General features: G+C 26.0%; 3 protein-coding genes across 3 annotated transcripts; 2 read left to right on the top strand and 1 right to left on the bottom strand.

Annotated features, from left to right (window-relative positions):
• Positions 1–1,451: 1,451 nt before the first annotated feature.
• On the bottom strand, positions 1,452–5,346 carry LOC114124987 (ADP-ribosylation factor-like protein 4A). Its single transcript, XM_027988453.2, has 3 exons — positions 4,693–5,346; positions 3,158–3,461; positions 1,452–3,093 (listed from the first exon to the last, which is right to left on the bottom strand). The coding sequence occupies exons 2-3, from the start codon at positions 3,433–3,435 to the stop codon at positions 2,766–2,768; spliced, it is 606 nt and encodes a 201-aa protein (XP_027844254.1). The 5' UTR covers positions 3,436–3,461; positions 4,693–5,346; the 3' UTR covers positions 1,452–2,765.
• A 4,497-nt stretch (positions 5,347–9,843) lies between these two features.
• LOC114124989 (uncharacterized) lies at positions 9,844–15,503 on the top strand. Its single transcript, XM_027988456.2, has 13 exons — positions 9,844–10,448; positions 10,628–10,705; positions 10,923–11,017; positions 11,621–11,698; positions 11,799–11,939; positions 12,133–12,208; positions 12,333–12,517; positions 12,649–12,793; positions 13,615–13,788; positions 14,114–14,235; positions 14,311–14,404; positions 14,467–14,584; positions 15,234–15,503. Exons 1-13 carry the CDS (start codon positions 10,278–10,280, stop codon positions 15,398–15,400), a joined length of 1,644 nt encoding a protein of 547 aa, XP_027844257.2. The 5' UTR covers positions 9,844–10,277; the 3' UTR covers positions 15,401–15,503.
• Positions 15,504–16,507: 1,004 nt separating this feature from the next.
• LOC114124995 (nucleolar protein 11) lies at positions 16,508–20,543 on the top strand. Its single transcript, XM_027988464.2, has 7 exons — positions 16,508–16,901; positions 16,961–17,125; positions 18,720–18,935; positions 18,998–19,139; positions 19,285–19,455; positions 19,635–19,923; positions 19,992–20,543. Exons 1-7 carry the CDS (start codon positions 16,773–16,775, stop codon positions 20,518–20,520), a joined length of 1,641 nt encoding a protein of 546 aa, XP_027844265.2. The 5' UTR covers positions 16,508–16,772; the 3' UTR covers positions 20,521–20,543.
• Positions 20,544–21,168: the final 625 nt, after the last annotated feature.

Below are 21,168 nucleotides of genomic sequence, written 5' to 3'. Positions count from 1 at the left end.
TCTAGAACTAGTGGTTTTGTATGGGCATTGATGAGTGAATAAGGGTGGTCTCCTATATGTACATATATTATTATGTATATGACCTGTACTAATAAAAAAAATGTTTTTGCAACTATTATTGTGAGAAGTGTGATTATAAACGATTAAATAATTTGCGGAGCACAAATTGTTTGTGCTCCAGGCATGTATAAGAATTAGCTACATGTCTCGACATGCTGGTTAGTAATATATGGTCGTTTGGAGCACATTTAATGTGTACACAGAACTTATTTTTTAATGTGCCGCGATGACTCATGGTTCGTTTTAATTTAGATAAGTACTAAGTAGGTACATTTTTTTGGTATTTACCTATAACACAATTTATAAAATTAATATTTTTACCATTATCATACATAGATATGATATCTTATACATTTTTTGTGCACCACCTTAAGTGAACCTCACGAGCCGCTACTGGTTGGAACAATGTCATAAAGAACATACATGTTTAAATTTTATTTAAATTGGTGATTTATTATTCTCAAACAGAAACAATGTAGAAAAAACATAAAATCAAATTTTAATACACAAAAAAAATATGTATTACAATACTATTATTAGCTTTAAACAAAATTAAAATAATGTTTCCAAGGTGTAAAAAAAATAATAAATTCACATTTAATAATATATATCGTGATCGATTCACAATTTTCATTCAAGTTATATAATAGGCCAAAGACATTAATTTTTGCTAAACAATTTTCTAAAATGTATAACATTATAATATTATGTATAAATAAAAAAAACCTTAAAAATGATTGTTTCTTATTGTTAATGATAAATACTTAAATAATTGCTAATTAATGACAATTATTAGATTTATACACTTAATAATTTAATTTATGTATACATAAAAAGTTAATCAATATAACAAAACACATAAACAGTCTCGTTGTTAAGTTATAAAAACAAATTTACACACAAACAAAAACTAAAAAGGATTGAAAATATAGTCATTACAACAGAATAGGTCAACAAGGAAATTATTAAAGCGTAAAAAATTGTGATATTTCTTATTCATTTGATAAAACAATTATAAATGAAAATAATTTAACTAGTTTTAAGTAGTTTGCTAAAACAAAAATTGTAAATGAAGGTAAAAAAACATAATAACAAAGCATAAAAAAAAAGGTTACATTAAAACGTATGCTAAAACAATAATAAATATAGAATAAAATATACAAATACATATTTAGAAAGATTCAAAGGTAGTCGGATTAATGTATTTGACTCATTTTCAGATAAAAATGATGATGTCTACTATCTGGTTATAATTGGAAACTAAAATATTTAATGAACTACCCAATACACTCAAGCTATACAATATATATAAATAATTATTTTCCTATTAAATAGTAAATACATACTTTATAAGTAGTATATATTATATCCTGTATAGGTATATGCATACATACACAGGTAAGCAGTGGCGTGGCGAAGTGAAATATTCCAGAGGCAAGTAACATATAGCCCAAGGACCCATCCACCCCTTTACAATAGACTCAAATAGGGTTTTTTTACCCAACCCTCCAAAACTTAAAAAATCTCAGAGGCAATTGCCTCTGAAATTACTCTTCGCCACGCCACTGCAGGTAAGTTGGGTATAATAAATATTAGAACAGTTTTTCCTGACCTGAGGATATGAGAAAATATAAAAACAAGTACAAAATATAATAAAGATAATGATATATCATGGTAACCAGATAGGGTGTAGAAGACCCATTAAAAAAAAAAAAAAACAGATAACAATTTGGCTAGTGTTAGATAAAAGAAAAAAAACTAGTCTAATGATTATAAATAAAATAAATATAGGTATGCACAACTTGAAAGTGGGCATCACCAAATTATCAGAATTATTAAATTAAACAATTTATCGAGTTAAATTCCAGAGTAATGAAAACTCTATTCCAGATTCATATTTTTTTATTTGATATACATATGTGTGTATATATGAATCGTAATAAATATTTAACATTCAAATGGAAAAATGATATAGTCAAAAACATAAACTGTTGAACCTTCCATTGAATAAATTTTTTTAGTGCAGCAATAATGTTAAACAAGTGAAATATTGCACTATAAAAAATAATAATACAATATAATTTCAAAAATAATAAAGCACCATGGAGTGACAACAAAATACATTTAATAACAAACTAGTTGCTCTTTAAAGTGAATCAAATAACATTGAAGTGCAAATAATAAATATCGAACATTCAATATATTAGTGGCCATATTAAATACGGCTACAAAATAGCTACCATTTGTATTACATAAAAATCATATTTATAATCGGTGGGATTGTTGTTAAAAAATAATACATAATTTTAAAATTGTGTTATCACAATAATTAAGCAAACAAATAAATGTTATATATTAATTACGTGTTTCACAGAGAATCAATGAAATAACACAATATTAGATTATTATTACTAACAAGTGTCAAGTTGGAGTACTTTTAAAATACAATTTCTATCAAGTATCCTCATTATGTCATTTAAATTTTAACAAATAGTTTACATAATTAGATAAATGTACTCGGTATAAATAATAGCACTTAATATTTGTAATATCAAAACAAATATTCATTGCGAGCTGTCTATTGTTAAAAAATGTGTCATGGAAATTTCATATTGTGGTGCAAAAAGGATATTTATGTATTCATTATCCCAATGGGATTGTTGAACTTTTATATACAATTTTAGCTATACCAATATTTAACTAATTTATCGAGTTTTCTTTTTCACTTGTTTAGCTAATTTTCTGCGTTTTAATATCATATCATAAAGCGCATCCAAACCTTCTTGAAGACCGTCCCCGGTAATAGCACAAGCTGCTTGAATATGCCACAAATGATTAAGTTCATTTAGACCCAAAAGTCTTTCTAATTCTGCTGAATCTCGTGCAGCTGGCAAATCTTGTTTATTTGCTAATACTAAAATTGGTACACCTGTGTTTTCAGGAGCTCTCGCTGTGCGAGCTAGTTCCATTTTTGCTTCTTCCATCCGTTCTACATCTACACTGTCCACAACGAATAGTATACCATCAGTACACCTGAAAAAAAAAGTAGAACTAAATACCTTCTAATCAAAAATATCAAATTAATATTAATATTTACCTGGTATAACTTTTCCACAATGGCCGAAGTTTTTCTTGTCCGCCAACATCCCACACAAGAAATGTTTGACCTCGAGCCCTTCCTACGGTTCCTTTTACTTTTTCACAATTAAATCCAATTGTAGGAACTGTATTTAGGTACTGATTAAATTTAAGTCTGTAGAGAGCTGTAGTTTTACCAGCACTGTCTAGGCCCAACATGACTACATGCAAATGACTTTGTGGTGTAGGTAGTGCATCCAGCAAAGACGCTGAACTCTTACCCATGTTGGCCCCCATTGTTTTATGCTCAAACGCATAACACCCTGAAAAAAAATTATTTAGTAACAATACATTTAAAAGAAAATATGAGATTTGATAAATTTAAATATGTTTAAATACCTATAACAATACTACATTTCAGCTAGGAAATCAAATTTTAATATTTATAATATTCAAATCAGGATTATTTTAATCATAGTATCATACTAGTATTACAGACTATATAAAAATATTATATTATCTGTGCCATTACCTAGATAACTAAATGACATAATTAGAATGATTAAAACAGTTGTAATAATTAATAGCAATTAATAGTTACTATTAAGATTGAAGCTTCATACAACTAACCAATAGGTTTAGTTTGATATTCTATCAAATATATATTTTTTTTAAAGTAGAAAGTATTAAATAAATCAAAATGATATAAACTTATAGGTACTATATTAATAAATAAATAAATTTTTAGCATAATATGTATATACTAGTTGAGAATTTATTTAATTATAAATCGTAATCAATGAGTCATGAATACATCTTTTAACAAGTAATTATACATTTACATTAATTTAATTTTCCATTTACCGAAAGAGAGAAACACTTAAAATAAGTACTGATAAGAAATATCATTATAAATTAGTTTGAGAAATTTGTCTACTAAAATCTATTAGTATAAATCATAAGATCAATATAAAAAAGATACATTCCCACAACAAATTTCACAACTTCAAATAATTTTTATACATAAATTGATTTTATGTATTTGCTTACTAACAACCATGTATCAATTAAATGATTATAAAAACGTACGTCTTACGTTATAAAAGAATATAATATACATTTATTATTAGTCAAATTTAGATGATAATCATAGAATGACTACTTTTGTAATAAGAACAATATGATCAATGCTTGAATGCTTGAAATGTATTAACAACACTTGTTGTTGTTCAATTTAAGTTTAAAATATTGACAGTGCCGTTTTAACCGAATTGACGATTCACCAGGACTTATATAAATAATTCAATTTCAAAAGGTGTACAGTTGAAACTCGAAACGTATAATAGAATATGTGTATGCAGTGAACATTATTCTTGAGAATGTCTTATGGGAAACAGGTAGCGCTGATAGGATTTACCTACGCTTTGCAAATGAACCCGATGGACAACGACACGGAATAGAATCTGACAGGACGTGTACGGTCATGAATACGGTCGAACAATTATTAATATTTATGTGGTACAGGACAACAGATGAGAATTTTATTTTTTTTACCTGAATCAAAATGTTACGTCGCCCGTCACGGGATCGCATAGTTGGCAGCGGCCGCTAAGTTGGACGTCAACTGCATTTGGACGGTGGCTGGCCACCATTCGGACGGCGATGACAGTGTCGTCGTACGACTGCCGTGATCGTTGGTCGTCGTCGAGTGTAGGCGGCAAAAGATCGGTCAGCGACTGCGGCAAAACTGGACACGGCGGCGGCGAGTCCGTTCCTCTCGCTCACGCAAAAACTGGTCCGTTTCCCGTGCACTGCGATATCCGGTGATCGAGATGCCCACGCGACGGACAAACAAAATGAAAAAAAATAAAAATCGATACGGTTTGAACCTCTTACGAAAATCGGTTATCGGATTGATCGGTAGATGTTAAAAAAATGTCATCGTACCAACTACGTACGCATATCGTTCAATAGTTATTGTTATTATTATTATTATTATTATTATTAATACTAATGTGTAATTACGGTCATTAACTCAGCATTATAATAACTAACACTATAATTCTATCGACCGACGGCGGAGCACGACGACAGACGCACAAACGACGCATTCACACGCACACGCCTCACATCGTCGTCATCAACATTCACGTCCCGAAGGCATCTCGAAAATATGTTGTACCTATTTTTTTTTAGTTTTTTTTTTTTATTATTATATACATATACCTGTTATTTGTTTACCAGCTGATTTCCATAATTTTCTTATCAGCGATTTCTGTAACGGGCGAAAAGATTGTTGCCACCATGACAATTTGATATGGAAATATTAATGATACATAATATTATTTTCATTGCGTGTATCATTTTATATGGTATACAAAATATGACGAAACATTGATCTTAGATTTATAGAAATGCTCACTTGTTCTAACAGGTATGACAAAAAAAAAACAGAGTACGTCACTAATTATGATACAGAATGAGTTATTTGAATTATTCAATATTTACAATCTAACCTTGGATGATTTTATTCTATGATAATAAACATATGATTAAATAATTCCATTTTAGTGATAATTGATAGTGTCGGCGGCAGTGGCAATTTAGTGGCATATCCATTGTCCGCTCCCGCCACTTTCACAGACCACAGTGCGTTAAGCCCCTAAGGTAACGTGTGTTTGAAACTCAGAACACTGGACAGTGAACAGTCCGAGACCCGACTGACCTCAATAGTCGTGTAGACGTAAGATGTAGACAAGTAGTTGTTGCATACCTACGCCACACACAAAATATTTGTAGGTAATAACTAATAAGTATACTACATTAAAGTACCTATACTTTTAGATTCTCAGCGGTGTATTGGTTTTACATTTTTACCATGATGTGTGGTATTGTGTGTGCGTGTGTACACGATGAGTAGTCGATAAAATGTTTTGATTTTCAAAAATGGGGGTGGTATTTGATAACCAGTAAATCGAGTCTAATTTGTAGGTACTTATGAGAGATCAAAATAAATGTTCCTTGTAGTTTTTCTTATAAACGAAATTTACGTTTATCCAATATTCCAATTTTTAACAAAGTCGATTTTTTTTTTTTTAGCAGATATAGTTCTAAAATGAATAATCGTAGATACTAAACAATAACGAAAATATTAATTTAATTCAGTCTGACACTGCTGTTACATTTTAGTCTTTTAATATATTAAGTAAAATTTCATTTAAATACGGTGTTGGCGATTTATGAACCAGATGGTGTTATAAAATAAATACCCAAGAATTAATATTTTTGTCGAAATAAGAATATAAATGTATAATAACAATTTTTTTGAACAGTAATTTTACTTAAAGGACATCAAGGACTTCAGTTTATTTGAGAATGAACCCACTAAAGTAAACTTAAACAAACATAATATGCAAATAATTTGCTTTTGATGTATCACCAATAAGGGATCTACATCGACTATAATGATATATATATAATGATAATAATATCATTATTGACTAAATCACTCTAAACTAATAAACCTCAATGAAATAAGGCTTGGTATATAGAGGCATAGAGCTAAGTATATTTATATAGCCATATAGCCATATAGGTACTATACGTCTATACGGCTTACGTAGCTTTGCAGGATCGGTATAAGTGTATAACATACGCAATTACGCAATTTACATAGAAACTGAAACTTGAGCTCCTGCGTAACATAATTAAATTATTGATAAGTAAATAAATACCTTCCAACTCATATTTTTATCGAAAACAAATTCTAAATATCCGAGTATCTGACATTTGAGACTGTTATTGTGCCTTCTCTATAAATATGACATAGAAATACATAGAATACTAAAATACTAGACAAGTTATGATTGCAAGAATGTAATACTAGATCGTTACACTTACAGTACCTACTCATTTATGTTCTATTTTTATTGAAATTCATAAATTTAGTTTTTTTTAAATTAATTATTAATAACGTTTGGTACCTACCTATTATATAATTATTTAAATGTTCAATAACATTTATTTTTATGCCCTAATTTATGTTTTATTCTGTACGTCTATCCATGAAACATATGAAAAAATAGTAATAAACAGGTGTCGTTGGAATCCTTATAGGTTACAATTAGATTAATTTGAACATCAAGGTTATAGACACAACAATTGATGAATAAAATAAATATAATAATGGACCAAGAACACTGCCCTGAGGTGACCTATTCCACATAGTTCAAAAACAATTCGTTAGGTGCCGGTGGGCGGTGACACCATTAATTTTTACAGATTGACTCTGATTAATACTTAATTAAGTAGCTTTCGAACAACTGTAAGTTATATAAAGTCAGACTAAAACAGGTAAAATTGTATTAAGCTCTCAAACGTTAATGTTATATCTTATATCAAATTCTTAGATCAAATCTAGGAAAATCTATGAATATTCCCCTCCTAAACATTATATTACAAGTTTACAACTAGTCAATAATTTATCAATTACTTTAATAATATTCATAACAATTTTATAATTGGTAGTGACTACAAATTACAATGCAGAGTGCCAATCTTGGCACGCGGAGTCGTCGAAATAATAATCCTAAATTTTATTTTTGGAACTACCCTTCAAAGTTGAAAATCGAAGAATTTTTTGACCTAATTTTTGACGTAAAGTTATAGCCGTATACATACACACATACGCAAAAAAAAGAATACATTCATTGCTCTGCTCATATTATTATGTTTATTATTTTGATACTTTGATAGATTTCTAACTAGTTGAAAATATAATAAGTATCTAGTTGATAAATACTTCGATTTTCAAAAATGAAGGCGAAGGTTTCTGGTAGCAAATTAGATCTAATTATTAACAACAGTACTTTTTTATATTCAGAAAAAACATTATAGAAAACGGGAAGTTTACTCAAATTTAATTTTTGAGAAAATTAATTTTGTTATTTTGGTATACCGTTCGTTTTTATTGAAATTCGTCAAATTGAAAATAGTTATTAGTTACATATTTACAAACTATTATGTTATTAGAAGTTCATAACAAATTATTGTTTTATATGATACCTATTATAATATTTAATGCACATTATACATATCACAGAAAACACAGAGTGAAGAGACCTCTCAGTGGAGGTAATTTGTCAATAAAACAATAAATAGTTAGGTATACACGCGTATTTCACTCGATATGCTGTCGAGAAAGCCGAGAGTGATGGAAAACTTTTTAGAACTGTTCAATATGATATGCGTCGCTCGTTAAGGCAATCATTTGGAGTATATCAATTTTAAAAAAATAATTCAAGAAAACTTTAAATTATATATTTTTTATAATATATATCTTGTATTTTTTACTTTAATTCACTTCGGAAATGTGGGAGTTCAATACGTCGCATTCTATACCTATATTAATCTGTGCCGTGTGGTCGTAACCGGTCTGCTGTTCAAATTTATTTTGCATTCGCATTTCTTATCAATTATGGCTTGTTAGCTATCTCTTTTCCCAAAATTTTGATTTTTCTGGAGTTTTTAGTAAAGCATTAAATTAAGTTCTTATTATACTCTCAGAAATGTAATTGTTATAAATGACCAATCGATGTATGTACATAATATATTTCAAGGACGTACACAAGGGGTGTTTTGGGTGTTCAAACACCCCCGAAGTATTTGGTTTTTGTAATAAAAATTTAATACTAACAAATTAAAATAATTAATATAATTTGAATAAAATAAAAATACTTAAACACGATTTATAAATAAAATAAAATTATATTTATTGTATATTAATGTGATGGTAACATAAGAATTTGAAAAAAAAAGTTCCATTTTTCAATAACTTATTTTTAAAAACACCCCCAACATTTTTTTCTGCGTATATGATATATCTACATCACACTTTAGTTTTGCTTTTAAATTCTGTAATTAAAAGCCTCGTGCAATCAGAAATTTCATTGTATTATACTATTATATTTTTGCTATTATTTTTATTTTTTAAATCTAGTTTTTATCATGGTTAAGTATAATTATTAGATTTGTGGTCGAGTGTATCATTTTTGAGAATCACCGTTCGCAGGTTTTTATATTACCTAATACCTACTATGAATTTTATTATAGGTATGCTATGACATTTTTTTTATGAATCTATTTTTACCGTGTTACGGTAGGTCTATGCGGTAGGAACCTATTTATGGAAAGGTGTTACTCAATTTTGTGTTATACAATGAATAATAATATAATATAAGTTGATATAAATGATATAATATGGTATAAGTACCTATTAAAATATATTATGATTATTATGGTACTCGTGCGTTATCGCGACTACCTTGATGTCGAACCCATGGTTTGCAATGCACATCCTTTGATTACGTTTATAATAATACAATTTACAAGACTACCCAAAGCTAATGTATTTTTATATTTATTTATATGTAATGTATATTATATATGATCATAGTTAAATACAAAATGTGTATATTAATATAATATGCTATATTATTTTATATTTAATAATATAATAAATGCAATATTTTCGGGGGAAATGATATCAAAGAATTATTAAACAATATAATATAAGCACGAACTAAGATATTATCTTAGTTCGTGAATATAAGTATAATATAATACTAAAAAATAAATTACTGGTTTAACAGCTATTTCAAACAGTATGTTATAATAGTGTAGACTGTAAACTGTAAAAAAAACCGTTTCTTCGGAACATTTTTTCGTATATAATAATTAATCATACAGCGTTGAATACTTAAATTCAAATTTAACACTCATAATAGTGATCTATTCGACACCTATTATTATTATAGTAATGTGCCAAAGTGGTACCCCTCTTTTCTCCTTTTTGTATACCTATATCGGGCTATATATATATATATATTATAATATATTGTTTTGATGGGGAAACTTAAGATTATTAACTATTATTGAAACGATTTATAAATATAAATTTTATCAGGCATTTTTTTGGTATCTTTACTCTGTAGGTAGGTCACTATTTAAATGCTATTCAGTATTCAAATAATTTTCATATGGCCCATATGGGTATTAAGTTATAGTAGTATAGTAGGTACCTATCGATGTATATTCAATTAATCTATTGTTCAAATAATTGAATTGTATACTTACTAAAAATGACTGGAGCTTTGTTTAATATTTTAATTCCTACTAAACAACATGAATTACATCTTTCTCAACAAATTGCTTGTGATTGTTCAATTAAAACCAAACAACCCAATGATAATACATTCAATAAACGATCACTTAACCATCCCAAACTTAATTTATCAATAACTATGGAAAAAGTAAGTACCTTAATATTAACTATTTTACATGCTACATGCATGTACAATATACTTCATATATATTTATAAAATAAGAAAACGATATTATATTTTGTATAAATGAATATATATAATATATATTGCATATCTATAGCTAATTATATGGATTATAATTTTATTTATTTATAAATGTCTATAAGACATTGGAAGCAATTTTATGTAGTTTACAGATTTCCAATTCAGTATGGAATCAAAGCAGAGATAATAGATGTTACTCGGTAATTATATATTAAGCTAAATATTAAAATATGCATGAAAAATGGTAGACAATTTGTTTCCTACTCATTGTTTACCCAACTGAACTAAATATGTATAGTTTTATAAGAAGTAAAAACTTTTTTTAGTATTGTAATTAGCCTGTATTTTCATATTTAACCCACAGAATACAATTCTATAATGATCTACCTTCTGAAAATATGCTTCCAATATTTTCAGGTAACCTTTTCAATTGCTTCTAATGAACATTGTGAACATATTTTGAATTTATTGATGGAAAATGGCATTGGAGTAAAATTTAATTCGACAGTAGTGTAATTATACATTTTATAATATTTTTATCAATTATATGCATGTATAGTGTATAGTTCAAGCTTTTTGGGCATTTTGTTTTTCCCATATAAGTATATAACTATCAACTATTATAAACATACAGATGCAGAATAATGTAAGATTATTGTTGATGTTGTTTGTGATTATTAGTTGTGTGTCATCTCATCTGTCTGTGTATGAGTGTATATATAGTAGACTCTCTGGAATTGGCAATTATCAAATCAGACGACTGCCAGATTAACAAAAATGGATTAATGGAGAGTCACATAAAAATACATTTTTACTTATTGAAAAACCTTAATTATAATTATTTAATTTTGTTAAAATATATAGATAATACATAAATACTAACTGATTATTGTGTAGAAATAATATTTTGATTGGATAGGTCTAAAAAAATTATCAAATTTTTTTGATTGAAATGATACTTTAAAAATATTTGTCTTAGTCATTTAAGCGAAAATATTAAAAATAAAAATAAAAAATAGCCTAATTATAGGACGTGCCAGATTACTGAGAGTCTACAGTAGTTACATTATAGTCTAATACTAATTACTAATTTAATATATATTTTGGTTTACTAGGGTTTTACCTTGTTCGTTGTATTATCAAGATACTGAAATGTCTACTCAATCAGTTTTGGAAACCAATCGAGATAAAAAGTTAGTATTATTTTAGTATAGGTATCTATAAAATATATTTTTTACCGATCCCAATACTGATGTAATATGTTATCATTCTCAATTTGTAATGACTTTATAGACCACCTAATTTGTATGAATCATCTTGGAAGAAATTTCTTCAGTCAGTTAGATCTCGATTAACAGTGGCACAAGTTGTTCAAGGTATAGAAGCTGGTGCAATGTTAACCTTTGATTTTTTAATTCTTTTAATAATTTCTGTGTGAGTATAAGATAAATATATATATAAGAATAAATAGAAAGTAGGTATGTTTGATCATTAGATCTTACCTTTTTTTTTTTAAAAAAAGTATTTTTAATTCAAGATAAAAATATATTTCCTTGATACTTAATTTTGGAAGTCATTTTTCTTCTTCTTAATATTGTTTGTAGTAATTTTTATTCATAATTTATAGAACGGTTGCAGCTCTTGGTTTGATGCAAGGAGAAATTGTTATATTTGTCTCTAGTATGCTTCTTTCCCCGCTTATGGTTAGTGATTATAAAATTAATATAATATAAAATGTAATTAAGATATTAGACAACCTAAAAATAAGTACAGAGTACTTAAAAGTACTAAAAGTATGAATACTTATTTTATTTGTTTTGTGTTTAGGGACCAATTAATGCTGCTACATTTGGAACTATGATCAAAAATAAGAAACTTAGAAACATGGGGATTGTAAACGAAATTATTGGTTTAATTCTTTGTGTAATAATTGGTTTTGCTTATGGTTTAACAGCTACTTTTTTTGATAAAAGAGATTGTAGCCAGTGGATAACTAATGAAATGGCTTTTATGTAAGTATTTAATTATATATTTAAATAATCTTATCTAGTCTAAAGTAGTAGTTATACTTGATTAAATATTGATTAAATATTAAATATTAAATATTAAATATTGATTATCTTTTCTTTTATTTTTATTTCAGGACAGATATTGGTAGTTTATGGATAAGTATTGTACTTGCATTTCTTGTTGGAGTTGCTGTGCCTATTTCTTTATTAGGAAACAATACATTTTCTTTAGTTGGAGTAGCAATATCTACATCACTTTTGCCACCTTCTGTCAATGCTGTATGTTGTATGCTGTACTTTTGTAATTATACAATATATATTATAAATGGAAAGTGAATCAAAATTTTTAAAATTTTAATCTGAAGTTGCTTTAATAAAAGTATACATTGTTCTTTTTAAATGATATTATTGTTTGCAAGTAATCCAAATAGGTACTAGAAAGTTTTATGGAGTCATTTCTGGGTTAAGTTGTATCTAAGATTATATCTGTTCATAAGAAAGCTTACCCATGTTACCTACTAGATAGTAATTTTATTTTTTATTGAATATTTATGACATATATGTATATTAGGAATCAATAATTATCAGTATGTTAGAATATTCAATTTTTGTATAGTACTTAAACTTAAAAATTGGGAAAATCTAAAGCAGTATTTCACAGTTTTTTAAAAAATAAAATTGAAAAATCCATAAGATTTTCTGTTTAAACTTTAAAACACTATTATTCAATTATTGTCAAATGCCATTGTTGTATTTATTATCCAATTAATTAATAATATCATATGATTATCATTGATTATAAATAAGTTTTTTAAGTAATACATCTATAAGATAATAAGCATAGTAAAAAAACACAGAATAAATGTATTATAAGTTTTAATATTTTTGACTGTTTATTTTACTGTTTTGGGACATGAAAAAAAAAATACTGATTCATTGATGTGTCTAAAATTAAAAACCAAATAATGTGTCAAAGTATTAAGTAATATTTTGATGTATTTTAATTATATTTTATAATAATACTATTTTAATATTTTAATCAATAGTCAATATAATAATAAGTATATTATACCTACTACAATAGTAACATTCATTTTTAGGGTCTGTTGTGGGCATTTTCATTAAGGAGTATTAATCAAGACTCTTGTAATACCTTAAATTTACATTATTCATCTACAAGATCTATTGATTTTGCTATTAAAGGTGCAATCAGTATGTGTGTAACATTCATCAATATAATATGTATATTTGCATGTGGCATTGTCATATTAAAAGTAATGTATATTTATTTAAATAATGAATTTAATCATTTTCTAAAATTGCTTATTTTTTATACCTGATTGTGTTAGATAAATGATAGTCATTAAATAAATATATTTCCATGTTTAAAAACTAATTTTGAATTTTTTATTCCATGTTGTATCAAAAATAGATTAATTTAATGCTTCAATAAAATTAAATGAACTAATCGTGGCAATTAAATCATGTTTAAAGGACTATTATTTATTCATTATTAATTTATTAATTATTTTATAATATTGTCTATGTTACCTATCATTAGATACACATTACAATAAAGTATTTGCTATTTAATTATAGATAAAAGCTGTTGCTCCAAAACAAAGTAATCACTCTACAACATTAATCAATGAATATTTAAATGTGTTGAAAGAAATAAATTTAGAATATTCTCAAGAAGAAGCAAATTATCTTACACTAAAGTAAGTTATGTTCATTAATTTGAACAAATATTGATGCATCATTATAGTATTTATACATTTATTAACTGGTTAAAGGTTAAAAGAAGAATGTTCAATTTTTGGATTATCCCCAAATACTTTAAAAACTAGAGGACCTTGCACTGTCACTTCTGGATATAATCCTTTTGATGTAAGCTGATATACAAAATTAAAAATAATTATAATAAAAATAATGTTATTTAAATCTGACAGTTATCATTTGTTACTTGGTCACCGGGGTATAAAAGACAACATGATCTGAAATCGTTTTCAAATACTCAAACAGATATTAGACCATCCAAGTTACTAAAGAATAAAGTAAAAAATACAGGTAAATTTATGAAGTACATAATTTAATTACAAAAATAGTTGTTGTTTAAAGAGAATATAAACTTAATTGTTATTAATAATGTAATGCTTGTATGGTTATATGCAGGGCCGGTGCAAGCAAATTTTTATAAGTAGGTAAAGATGAAAATTGCCGCCTCTTGTTTTATTATTTTTTCTTATAATATGCCGTCTCTATATATAAATATAAATTTTGCCGACGTAGGCTTGGGCCTACGTCTATAACCGGCCCTGGTTATATGAAAATAAGTATATCTTATTTTTAATTTAAATATTTATAATTAGTGCAAAGATACATTATTATTATTAGTAATATTTTGGTACAATTAATTATGATTAATGATATAATATACGCTATTATTAAATGTTTTTTTTCTCAGTTTCTTTATAAACTAAGACAAACTGAATGAAATGACTAGTTGTTATGCTTTTAAAATCAGGATGAATGGCAAACTTATTTATTATATATATATTTTTATTCACCTACCCTTAATATAAATTTAATCTTTTAATAAATTAAAAATGATTTTTAATCTCAAATAAGTTTTATAATAAAATATAATGTTAAAATATAAGTGTTATAGATAGATATTTATAAATTTAAATGATTAAGTTTCTTTTTCTTTTTTTAGGTCTACTTAGTAGTGAAATTTCACCAGGATCACTTAAAGCTGTGTTTAAATCTCCAGTGGAAAATTATTCAACTATTGTTTCTACAGATAATGATACGCCTTCAACTACAAGGCGGTTTATTATAACTCCTGTAACATTGAAAAATACTTCAAATACTAAAGAATAATATTATTTATATTAATTAATACATTTATATGATTTTGTATTTTCTGATCGCTTTATGCTATAGATATAGAATATGATAAAATATGCTTGTAAAGTTTTATACCTACCTACATGCATTTTAAAATGTATTTATATTTTACATTTTTTAATAAATCAAAATTTGTTTTTATTTATATAGTTGTATACATAGGTAGTTAATTATATAATATAATTTAAAAAAAAAATCGTACAATTTCTATTAAAAAAATGTGCATGTATTAACATAATTATGATAATTAACACACTCATTACTTATTATTTTTTTTTCATAGTAAACCTATTTTACCGTTTAGATATGAAGTGGCAAGTAAGATATCACCTAAAAATTATTGTGTGCTTCACTAGGTATACAATTGTTTTAATTAGTTCAATATTTATTATTTAAATAATTTAATCAAATTTTATAAATTTATAAAACCAGACAATTATAAAAAACTAAAATTATGGCCATTCCACGTAAAAACTGACTAAAAAAAAACTGAAAATAAAATAAAATAAACCGACTTTTATATATAAATTATAAAACTTTCGACTTTTTAAATGACACATTTAGTGTTAACTTCAAAATTTAATATTTTAAAGTTATTAAAATGATATTATTATAATGGTAGGTGATAAACAATGTATCTATAAAAAGTAATATTAATTTATAAATTAATAATTGTGTGGAATTATAATAATTTATAATTATTGTTGAAGTTGGTTGTGTGAAAATTTGAATAACAGGTAATATTATAACGTTTCACCATAAACAATAAATATCTTTTGTTCAAATTGTATCAACATAGTACAATTTTCTGTTGTTTATTTAATCTTTTTTATATGTTTGTTTTTGCGAAGTCTGTAGTATGTACACAGACATCGGGATACGGTCGTTATTGTCATCAGAATTTTGTCTTTAGTGTAAGGTAGTTATTATAACTACCTTGCTTTAGTGCATTGTGATTTGTACTGCACCGTGATTTTTTAATAATCAGTGCTCAAAGATCTACAATAAGTAAATTATTTAACTATTTACTTGGTTATGCTGCTTATCATCCAATGCAACCGTATTAATGATAACAGTTTACACGTGCTTTTCTGTTATACTTATAACTTGTTCTTTACTTCTCTCGGAGTCTCGGACTGTTGCAGCTACGCTACTACCGCTGCCTTTATATTCTGTACTTCTGTAATTTTGTTCTCTTTTCACCGTTCACTGTTCACTTTTAATGTAATATGCTCTTGAATCTTGATAGTTGATAGTTAACTAAGGTTTCTCCTCGGACGAACGTGGAAATTACCACTACGTAAACTACAATCCGGCAAATGATTATAAATTAAATAAGTACATCATGATAAAATTAGATACATCGTTCAGTTTGGGTTCCATTATTGAGTCTAATTTCTTAGGGATTTCAAACGATGCAGAACCCGACAATGTCATTGTAACCTTGTCGAAGAACATGGTTACTTGTTTTCACGTATGTATACTAATCACCTTATATTCCCTAGTTGTATTATGATTACGTATTTTGTTTAGATGCCAAGTCAAAATCAAGTGCATTGTTGGAGTAGTTCTGATAAATTGTCTTCTGGAGTGATATTTGATTCATTAACTAATTGTTATTATGGCGTTTTTAATTATACCAGAATTGGAAAATGGTCACAGACTTCATCAATGATGAAAGATATGAAGAAATTTAATGTGAGTTTTTTTGTAGTATTTGTATTTCTTAGGTATATTATGTAATTGTGCCATTTAATTTGTTTTTATAATAAAATAATTTGATGTAAATTAGAAGTGTAGATTAAATTTAGTTTCCTAGTAGGCAGTTGCTTGTTTTAATGTTTAGTCAACACATCATAATATGTCAATTATAAAGTTAAAAGTTGTCAACTATATGGCCAAAAGTATACAAATTCTCTGTATTTCAATATAATTAAGAAAAAACAATACCTCAGAAATATTCAATAGTTTTTGCAAAGATAGGTAGTTTTAAATTTTTAAGTATTATTCAAAACTAAATAAATGTCATTAAATTAAAATTTTTAGTAAATATTTATGTGAGCATTTTCAAAACACTAACAACTTTTTGAGATTTTTGTGTTTTATTTTTATTGGTAATTAAATGTTTCTTATAACTTTTACTTTTAGCAGTTAAAAAATATAATTGCATAATTTTTTTCCTTTTATAGAAATAATAAGTTTTAATTTTGTCAAAATAGAATATTTTAATCAAAATTACAGCTAAAGTTTTTATTACTATTACAGTATTACTTATAGGGACTGAAGTTTTTGCCGTTATATTATTGTTTTCAAACTATCTAGTTTAGTTTTAACTTTTTCAAACCCTTTTTATGGTACATGTTATTATCTTAAGTTAATTCGAGATTTAATACTATACTACTTATTATATAATAGATTCAATTAATTTAGAATAAAATTGTATTCAACCCACTGAATTTCTTATGGAATAATAAATTATTAAAACTAGGTAATGGATAATGTTGTTTGTGCATTTTTTACTACAATTAATGCCACTGATTTTTTTTATCATACAACAATATTAACATAAGTACAGTGATGGGTCAAACTTCATATTCAAACCGGGTATGAAAAAAAATTTGAACCCAACTATTATGTTAGTACTGTGGTATGGTTATCTTGATTATACTCTACCATTTTTACCGCTCTATAATTATAATTCAATTTCAGACAATATTATATTCTCATAATAAGTGGACAATGTAAAAGTGGTTTAATGACGAACAAAAATTCTTTTAAATAAGTAATTTATCATTAAAAATAATTATTTAACATCATCAACTCGCCGTTCATTGTCTTCTCATTATACAAAAATAATTAGAAAAAAATTAAGGTATAATATTGCTGTTTAGCTAAAACGCGAAAATGGATTTCATCGAGTTAAGAACGACTTAAAAATAGCTAAATTGTATAATAAGTAGTACTAAAACTTAAATATAATTGAAAATTATAATTATAATAGTTGACTTAATTTGTTTACCATAAAAAGTATTGAGTTTGAGTTTGACTTAAAAATTGTTTAGGTTTAGTTCGAAAAATTATTTTTAAGTTAGGTTAGATTTCAAAAATTGAGGTTTGATTCATCACTAATAAAATTCTAAATTTCTCTCTTACAATAAATATTTTATAATAGTACAGTATAATTAGTTAATTAGTAAAAGTTATATGCCTAGTATTTGATTAAAAAAATAAAATAATATTTATCTAACATAATTCAATTCAATAAATATTCATTCTTTATTTGTTTTCACAGTTCACCTCAAAAATTATAAAACTATTAACTAGATTAGATTATAAAGGAGCAGTTGCAGTTTTCGAAAATGGACATTGTGAGTGCTTAAATGAAGCAATCGGTAACAGGAAAAAAACCAGGGTTGCTGTCATTAATGATGGCGAAACTATTGAATTAGCTAAATTATGTATATTTAGGACAAAAGCCATATGTATTATTGTATCTGTTGATAACAAGGTAATATTAATTTATAGTTATATTATACAAATAGTATGTTTATTTGAATGTGGTAATTTCAGAATATAAAAACATTACGGTCTGTACCATTAGAAGATACTTTTTTGCCAATTAATTTACAAATATCATTCAAAAACAAAACAGATAAATTACTTGGATATTGTATTAGAGAAAATTCTAATTCACTAAATATTGTAACATTTTGTAAGTATTGTCTGGTATTTAAAAAAAAAAATAAAAAAATTGGATATTCATTTATCATTTAATTACAAATATTTTACTTAGAAAATCACTTTGTATTTGTTTTATTTGTTTGCCTATTATAAAACATTATATTTTATTTACATAGGGTCTAATGGTTATCTCTATTCTAACGAGTTGTACACCGAATCCAACAGCAATGATTTTCCTGGTAAACAGTTGACAGAAATTACTTTAGTTAATTTAAAAAAGCAAGTAACTTTAATTCAATTAAGTTCAGATTGTATTGGTCTTTATGGAGCAGAACCAAAAGGCGATGGTTAGTAAAATATTGTTATAGTTATTTATACTGATTTAATATTTTTAAAAATCTTATTTGAAAAACAAATACATATGATTCATAATGGTGAATTAAAATTAAAGTTTATAATTTTATATTGTACTAATGTATTGTTTTGGATGTATTTATAAATTTATTATATTTTTATATTTTTTCAGGAGCTGCTTTAGTAGTATACAATTTTCATTATAATATGGTAGTTGCTGTGCAACATTTTAGGATCTATACCAACCCTCCAAATTTATGGAGTTTTGGAAATCATTTACTTTTAGTAACAGGCCAAAATTTAGCAGTTATTCCTTTTACATGTGAACGGAATAATTTATCCCTGTTAATGGATAACAATTTAATCAAAATAAATGATAAATATGAAGAAATTGAATGGGATTCTTATGCTAAACAGCAATGTGTAGATACTATTTCAGCCTCAGCTTTGTCTCAATCAAAGTAATAATAGTTATTATCATTATTGATTTATTTTAACAATATTTAAATTATTTATTTATTTATTACAGATTAAATGAAATTATTATTACTGACCATATTAAAAATAAAAAGGATAAATCATTGATTCGGCTACTGATGGAAAACAACGATATTAGTGATACTTCCTTAGTTGAAATATTGTCATATTGCAGTTTAAACACATCAAAACACTCAAATCTTTTGTCAAAGTTATTTGCATATCCACCTTTAAATAAACCATCTTGTTTACGGCGCCAATTACCTTTTGAGAATATGCTGATAATTTTGAATACTTTGTATTCACTTATGAAGGAGAAATTGATTGAAGAAAGATTGGTTGATTGGATGACACTGTTGATTGACTGCTCATATCAACAACTATTATTGTCAAATGATCCTAATGTACTTGAACTTATTGTTAAAATTCAAAAAGATATAAATAGCAAATGTGACTATTTGGATTCAGTAAATAATATGAACTATACAATGCGTGTAATAAAAAGTAAAAATGTTAACAGCAAAAAACGAGATGGACCGGTCAACAATTTATATAAAATTGAAAAAATTAATTTATATTGAGTAAATTTGTATTTTAAAAGAAATATTTGTTTTTTTTTACATCCATAAGTGCATTTATTCCAGTACAATACTTTGTGGCTAAATATTAGTCAAAGTAATTTTATTCATATATTATATATTTTTATTATTGAGTTAATTACAATATTGATGACCTAGATTGATTGACAGACAAATAATTTGTCGCTATCAACAATATTTTCATTAAATATATTTTTATTATTTTTAAATTTTATTGATCAATTAATTTACTGATGTTTGGTGTTATTGTCTTGATTGAAAAATTAGTATTTTGTTGTAATATGTTAAAATAATGAGACAAGATAAACATATTACTGATTAGGTATCATGTAAAGATTAAATTAATATTATTACAGTAGAATCTCGCTAATCCGAACTAGATGAGACTGGACTCTATCTGGATTAAATGGAATGATGTTTTTTTTTCTTACTAATAAATATTTTTCAAAAATACCTTATGTATTAATAAAAATTAAAAATGTATTGATTTACAATTTTACATTACAAATTATGATTATTATTAATTGAAACAATAGTATCTTTATCATGGGTATTCTCGAATATATACATCATACGTCATGATAAAAAGTACGAAATATAAATTGTGCGGATTAGCGAGATAACTGTATG

This window comes from Aphis gossypii, chromosome 1 (genome assembly GCF_020184175.1).
Source record: "Aphis gossypii isolate Hap1 chromosome 1, ASM2018417v2, whole genome shotgun sequence".
Classification (NCBI taxonomy): Eukaryota; Metazoa; Arthropoda; class Insecta; order Hemiptera; family Aphididae; genus Aphis; species Aphis gossypii.
Note: the sequence above shows the minus strand (reverse complement) of the source record. Positions and strands in the feature narration are given on the sequence as shown.